Here is a 6,960-nt window from a genome sequence, read left to right on the forward strand (position 1 = left end):
AGTATCATGCCCTCTCCCTCCACCCTTCTTAAAATGTCCTACCCAGACAACCAATCAGTCAAATGTTTTGCCAGGTCTGTGGGAGGAAAATGCTTGCTTGCTGGGCAATTAGTTTCAGTTTGCAGATCAGTGTCCCTGTAAACAAAAGAAGGCCCTAATTGAGGGGCAGGCAAGAGCTCTCAGCTAGACCTCCATGAAAGAAATTCTTATTAATTCAAAGAGCAGCTAAACAACCCATCCAAATAGGTAATACATTATCAATGGTATTCAGTCCTTACAGCAGCATTAAAATAAAACACCCTGTACCCATCTTCTCAAGTGCCAGCCTCTCCAACATTGCCAGCCTAACTAGGGCTCTCAAATTCAGTTATAAGTTTTCATTCTGTCAAAAGAGACATGTTTACTGTCTGAAGTAGACTAGAACCCATGTTCAGATAGAAAGGCCATATGAGATTACATCACGGTAAAGCTAAAATTGCCCATCAGTAGGCCCACAAAAGCAGTTCAGCTGCTGAGAACTAGACACAGGCAATCCATAGTGAATTCAAGCTAAGGGAAACTGAAAACACAGGAGAGCTACCAAAACTGGACAGCCCTCTAAAACTTTTGTCGCCCAAAGAAATAGGTATACCACATACCATAGACATAGCTATGTATCAGTCCATAGATGTTATTAAAAGCCTTGAACAGTTCAGATGGCAAAAAGTAATCCAGCTTTATTTCACTGAAAATTGATTTGGAGTCTACAAAACTCCAGCCAAAATACGAGAGAATATAATATATACATGATGACTTGAGAACATTCTTCTCTGTGCTTTTTAAAGTGAAGTTCATAAACAAGGGATTGGCTAAATAAATTATGATATATACTTACAATGAAAAATGCAACTGCTAAAAAGAACAAGGTAGACCTTAGGTACTGACATGAGAAAAAAAAAAAAAAAAGTCCATAATACACAGTAAAGTGAATACAGCAACACAAGAAATTATAGAACTTGCTACATATGTGTATATATATAACTTATACACAATTATTTAATTTTGAGTTTTTAAAAACTATTTTTTAACTCCCTGTGTTTATGTTCATATATGCCCAGAAAAATGTCTGAGAAAAGATCAAACTGTTAACAGTGGTAACCCCTAGGGGCTGACTGAAACCAGGAGGTAGTAAAGGAGTGACTTTCCCTTTTTCCTTTGTAGATTTCTGGTTCTCTGTATTTTTTTTTTTTGCAAGTAAACCCTGGCCTTGTGATTTAAAACTAACATTACAAAAATAATGAAAGTAAAATAACATCAATTACACAGGCTATTAATCATACACTCAACATTCAAAATAAGCCATCTTGCTATAAATGCTACTGTGTGCTTCAAACTTCGGAAAATCTAATTCATCCTTTTCTATTACGTTTTACAAATAAAAAATCACCGCAAGTCCCTACTAGCTTTGTCAAATGCTTTCTATCCCACAAACAAACACACAAACAAACAAAAAACCCTGGTCATAAGGATAGCTAACACACACACAGTCCTTACTTAATCTGCACCGGGAACTGTTGTTGTAAGCACTACCAATGTATTAATTTATTTAATTTTCACGGCAATCCTATGAGCCAAGTACTATTATTACCTTCACTTCTCACATGAAGAAAGGTTAAATGACCTGCCCAAGATCACACAGTTAATAAAGGGCAGAGCTAGGATTCAACCTTTGAATGGACTCCACACTCTCAATCACTATGCTTCAGGCCTCTCAATAATATGTTGGTCTCTACAGGAAGGCCAAAAAAAAAAAGGTTATAGTCAAAATCCAGCTCACTCGTACACTCCTTGGAGCTGAAAGAAATACAAATGTGGCTCTTTATGGGTGAATAATCCACATTCCTACTTATGTCAATGCCAACCTCCAATCCAAGACTTGACAGTATTAAGACTCATAATCATGTGGGAGAACTTTCTACAAATTCAATTATAGTCCAAAGTCCATACCTGACTCCATAGTAAATCACTGAGCTTAAGAATTAGGTCAGAGATTCATTAATATAAATACAGCTAGACAAATGGTTTGGATAAGTCAAACCCCACCTCAAAGCAGAGGAATTCAGAAACTCTTGTCTAACATCTTGACAAGGCAGGTTTTATTTCGTTCCAAGTCCACTTTATATCTCAAGGAGGAGAGATTAGAAGTTGTCTCTAACTTTGCTTGAAGACTTCAATCAGCAGGAAGAAGAGCTTTATCTACTATGAGAACTCAGAAATTGGCTTTGATCAGCAGCAGCAAAATTGAACATTCTAGCTTAAGGGGGGGGGGGAATAGGCATCCCTACTTAAATTGTGTATTTGTCCAAACATACTGACCTTCTAATCGAAGAAGGGAAAAAATGGTGCAAGGAAGGGATTTAACCTAATTTATAAACGTGCTCAACCTAGATACACACCTGTCCCAAATGTCCTACTGAATCCACTTATTAACAAGGAAAACATGGATTACAATGTCTTTTTTTTTTGGCCTCAAGTGGTCTGTATTATTGTTTGTAAACAAAATCCTCTCAATATCTTTTCCACCTGTCACATGCACAGCTGATATTTATATAAACAAGGAGAAATGAACACGGAAACTGGAGCTTTAGGAGGAATACTTTATACTCAGTTTTTGACCGACTGGTTGCAGGAGGGCTGGCTTTCAAACTTCCCCAAATAACCGGGGCGGAGAGGCAAGGTGAGCGAACCGAACCCAAAAGTTTGCGCCCATTCAGCCTGTCTGACAAAGGCCAGAAAGCCCTGCTTGGAAAGAGGTGCGATGCCTTCCACGCAGCGGCCACCCCCCTTCTCGAGGAAGCACAGCCCAAGGGGGGACAAAAGCCTTGGGGGCTGGGAAATAGGCTAGCTGGAGCTTGGACCTCCCCTTGGGAGTCAAAATCTGGGGAACCTCTGGGGCAAGAAATGACCCATTCCAGCCAAGAGCCCAACGTTAGAAGCCAGGAGCTGGAGAAAGGATGGGCAACCGCTGGGGAACGCCGGGCGGGCGAGGAAGCGCTGGGACTCACCTGGGGGAGGCGGAGAGAGGGCCTCTGTGGCAGGTGGGGTGGGCGGGACGCTGCTGCTGTTGCCGGGGGGAAGAACGGAGGTCCGGATCGGGGGAGTGGTGGGCGCCGACACCGTGGTCGCTATAGGGGTGGTCGGCGCCGGGCCAGTGGTCGTCGAGACGGTGGTCGGCGCGGGTCTGGTTGTCGCCCGAGGGGTGGTTGGCGTACGTTCCACCTCAGGAGGAGGGGTCAGCGAGGTGTCGAGCGGCGTCTGAAAGGTGGTCGGAGTGGGTCCGGCCGTGGCCGGAGGAGGGGTGGTCTCCGGGGACTGGGCTGAAGAGGACGCAGCCAGAGGTCGGTGGACTGTAGTGAGATGGGGTCCGATCCTTGGGGTCTGGGCAGTGGCAGCCGTGGCCTTAGAGAAAGGATGACTGGGCTCGACCCCCAGCCCCGGGCCCGGCGACGCGTCCACCTGCCCCGCGGCCCCGCCGCCACCGGTGACATTCCCTGCCGAGGTTGCCGAGGCGGCGGCGGCGGCGGCGGCGCAGCACAACAGGGCGAGGCCGCCCAGGCTCGGCAGGCTCCTCATGGCGCGCTCGGCTCCGCCATTCATTCATTCAGTCCGTTGGTCGGTCAGTCATCTTCTCCACCCTGCACTTGGACCAGGGAAGCCGCCGCAAACGCCACCGCCACCGGGCGCACCATCGCCACCTCCCTCTGACAGGCGGCCGGCCCCGCGGGCGGGCCCCAGCGCGGAGGGAGCGACCGGGCCGTGTGCGGACAGCCCGCCCTCTAAGATTGGCAGCATTATCCGACCAATGCGAGGCCAGGATGGCTCACGTGACCCTCCTGCTTCCCGGCCTCTTTGTAGCCCCGCAGGCCAATCAGAGAGCGTCAAGGAGAAGGGGCGGTGCTAAAACGGGAGGAGGGTGGTACCAGCGCCGCTCCAGCCGGTCTGGCTCGCGGCAGCCGCGGCTTTGTCTGCCCAAGGAACGGGGCGCGGGCCTCGGGCACCGGGCGCCACGGAGCAGACAAAGGACGCGCCCCGTGCGGCAGACGCCGGGCAGGCTAGCCTTGCTCTATTGGGCGGCGAGCGAGACCCGGGGCAGGGAGTTCGCTCTCAGGAGCTTCCCCGCCCTCTTGAACAATGGGGCGCCGGCGCCGCGCCTAGGCACGGGTGGAGACGGAGCTGGAACCCCTGAGATGCGCGAGGGCTGCAGCAGCGACGATGTAGAGCCCAGCATTCCCTCTGCTGCCCAAGAGCTCCCGTTTTCGGCCCTATAGATCTGCCCTGCCATTCCCATTTCTGAGATGAGGAAGCCGAGGGCCTTTTTGAGGACCTCTCCGAACCAAGACCTACGCCCTCACCAGGCACTTTCTATGGGCCAGACGCTGTGCCTGCTAGGACAGGGGTTCTAGAGACCACAAGAAGCCGAAGGCATAAGCTTCCAGAGTGGAGAAGACAGACCCACATGCACACTTTACCCTAAATCCCGGTGAGATAGGATCAGACAGGATCGAACCTCAGCTTAAAGTTTTCTGCCAAATGGTTTTTGTGGCCTGGGCGCAATTTTCTCACCCCTAAAATGAGGCTAATAGGCAACACCCCAACCCCACCCTCCCAACCCCTACTCACACCACTCATGTGAGAATTAAGTAATGGGCTTAACCCACTACCTGGCCCACAGCAAACCCTCATTAATGCTGACTACATCCAGTGTATTGTGTTAGGACAAGCCCCACGCCACAGCCCTGCGTGTCCCCACAGCCGCCTGCCTATTGCAGAGATTGGGGTGGGTCTGATAACAGAGCTTGACCCTGGATGACACTAAATTCTGTACAAAGCTGGAATTCCGGTACGCAGCCTCGCAACATCGCCCAGGATTCAGAGCTCGCTCAGGCGCTGCAGCCTCTGCTCAGCAGCTTCCAGGGGGAGCTAAGCAGGGCGTGTTTGTCATCTGACAGGGCTTAATCCCAGCCCCACTGCCAACCCATTCCTGGCCTCCCGTGCGTGATGCTCGCCTTTGTGCATGGCTTCCCATTAGTCGCTGGCCTCCAACCAGAACATTGCGATGAGACATGTGTGCAAACCTGTGTATGTGTTAATTAAAAATGCTTTTAGTTATCTTGCCTGAGTCTTGGTGGGGAGAGGATATATATGTGCTTTTGTAATGAAAGCATAAACATTTTTGTGAGTCTATGTGTATGAGTATTATATGTATTTGAGTATGGGAGCTAGTATCTATTTTTGTATATTGTGTTTTAAATATCTGCATGTGTACTGATGCGTGTTTTATGTGTGTTTTCTGTGTAGTTTTGCATTAGTGAGTACCTATGAATGTTTGGGTATGTCCATCTATGTATGTAAGGGGGAGGGGTGAAATAGGAGGAGTATATGTGGTTCTGGTTTCTGACCAATATCTAGGAAGCACAAATCAAGAATCTGTTTTTACTTCTCTTGAGGAATGGAGGACAAGTCATGCCTCTTCCCCATATTCTTTTGCTGAATCCTTCTACCCTTTCAAACCCCAGCCCAAATATCATATCCTTTAAGATACTTTTTTGGATCTCTGAGTAGGAATTAATCTTTTCCTCCCCACTTTCCCACTGCCCTTTGTTTATTCATTGTTTATAGCCCCGGTCTATCAATCTATCTCTCCCCACTTCTTCCTAAAAGGATTAAGGATGGCTTTCAGAAATATATACAACAGGATAAATTGAACTGCCCACATGGCTTTATTACTTCTCACAGGCATGCATCAGAGGTGATACTAGAACTTTCGATTTCTTTGTCTGTCTCTCCTATTAGGCTATTCTCTCTGTTCTCAGTGCCTAGCAGGGGTAATGTGTGTAAGCATGAATCCAGGCTGGTTAAATGGAACTAAATTGAAAAGAGATCCTGTGGTGCCATGGGAAGAGCTTGTATCTTTAGAGTCAGACAGATCTGGATCATGACTCTGATGTGTGTTTAACCGCTGGAAGAAACATTTCCCCTCTCAGAGCCTCAGTTTCCTCCTCTATAAAATGGTACCAGTGAATTCTGTCTCATTAAGTTGAGCTGAGGCCTGAAGAGAACATTTTTATGGAGCCTGGCACACAGAAGTTGCTCGATCTGTGGAGGTTCATATTTCATTTATACCAGTGCTAACTTTGAGCCTTGTTGGCTAAAGGACCACAAGTAGAAACCTCTGTCCCATAACTTCCCCATCAGGTGACTCGGCCTAACGGTCACCCTACCAGATATCCCAAGTCATAACTGGAAAATTCTCGGTTGGCCCTAAGCTGTGCTATATCAGAGATTTTCTGGCACTAGGGGAGAAACGCTGATGCAGCTTCTTTGCCTGGAGAATCACAGAAAAAAGACTACAAGACCATGCCGAAGTAATCCAGGTCACAGACAGGGATCACCCACACTATGACTTCTTCTTCTTCTTCTTCTTCTTCTTTTTTTTTTTTGGTCTTTTTAGTGCGGAAACTGGCATATGGAGGTTCCCAGGCTAGGGGTTGAATAGGAGCTGTAGCCGCTGGCCTACGCCACAGCCACAGCAACACGGGAATCCGAGCTGCATCTGCGACCTACACCACAGCTCACAGCAATGCCAGATCCCTAACCCACTGAGCAAGGCTAGGGATCAAACCCACGTCCTCATGGATCCTAGTTGGGTTGGTTAACCGCTGAGCCATGCCATGGAACTCCCCACACCATGACTTCTAAGATGAGTTAATTACCTTGTGATACGTATGGAAAATGTTGAATTGTTTGGAAAGGTGATTTAAATGTATTAATGTTGATTCACTCAACATTTAATTCTTAAATTTCTTCTTTTGCCTTTATCTCTAAACTGCAAGATGACTTTTTTTTGGCTACGCGCATGGCATGCGGAAGTTCCCTGGCCAGGGATCAAACCCAGAGCCATAGCAGCACTCCAAGCAGCTG

At 47.7% G+C, this 6,960-nt stretch overlaps 1 protein-coding gene across 1 annotated transcript in view; it reads right to left on the reverse strand.

The window, feature by feature from the left end:
- The window catches only part of MEGF9 (multiple EGF like domains 9), a 94,576-nt gene extending 90,760 nt beyond the window's left edge, over positions 1 to 3,816 (reverse strand). The window contains exon 1 of the mRNA XM_005660387.3: positions 3,045 to 3,816. Coding sequence (XP_005660444.1) covers positions 3,045 to 3,636 — 592 coding nt within the window. The 5' untranslated portion in view covers positions 3,637 to 3,816. The remainder of the gene's footprint in view (positions 1 to 3,044) is intronic.

The sequence above is a fragment of the Sus scrofa genome, chromosome 1 (genome assembly GCF_000003025.6).
Source record: "Sus scrofa isolate TJ Tabasco breed Duroc chromosome 1, Sscrofa11.1, whole genome shotgun sequence".
Taxonomy (NCBI): Eukaryota; Metazoa; Chordata; class Mammalia; order Artiodactyla; family Suidae; genus Sus; species Sus scrofa.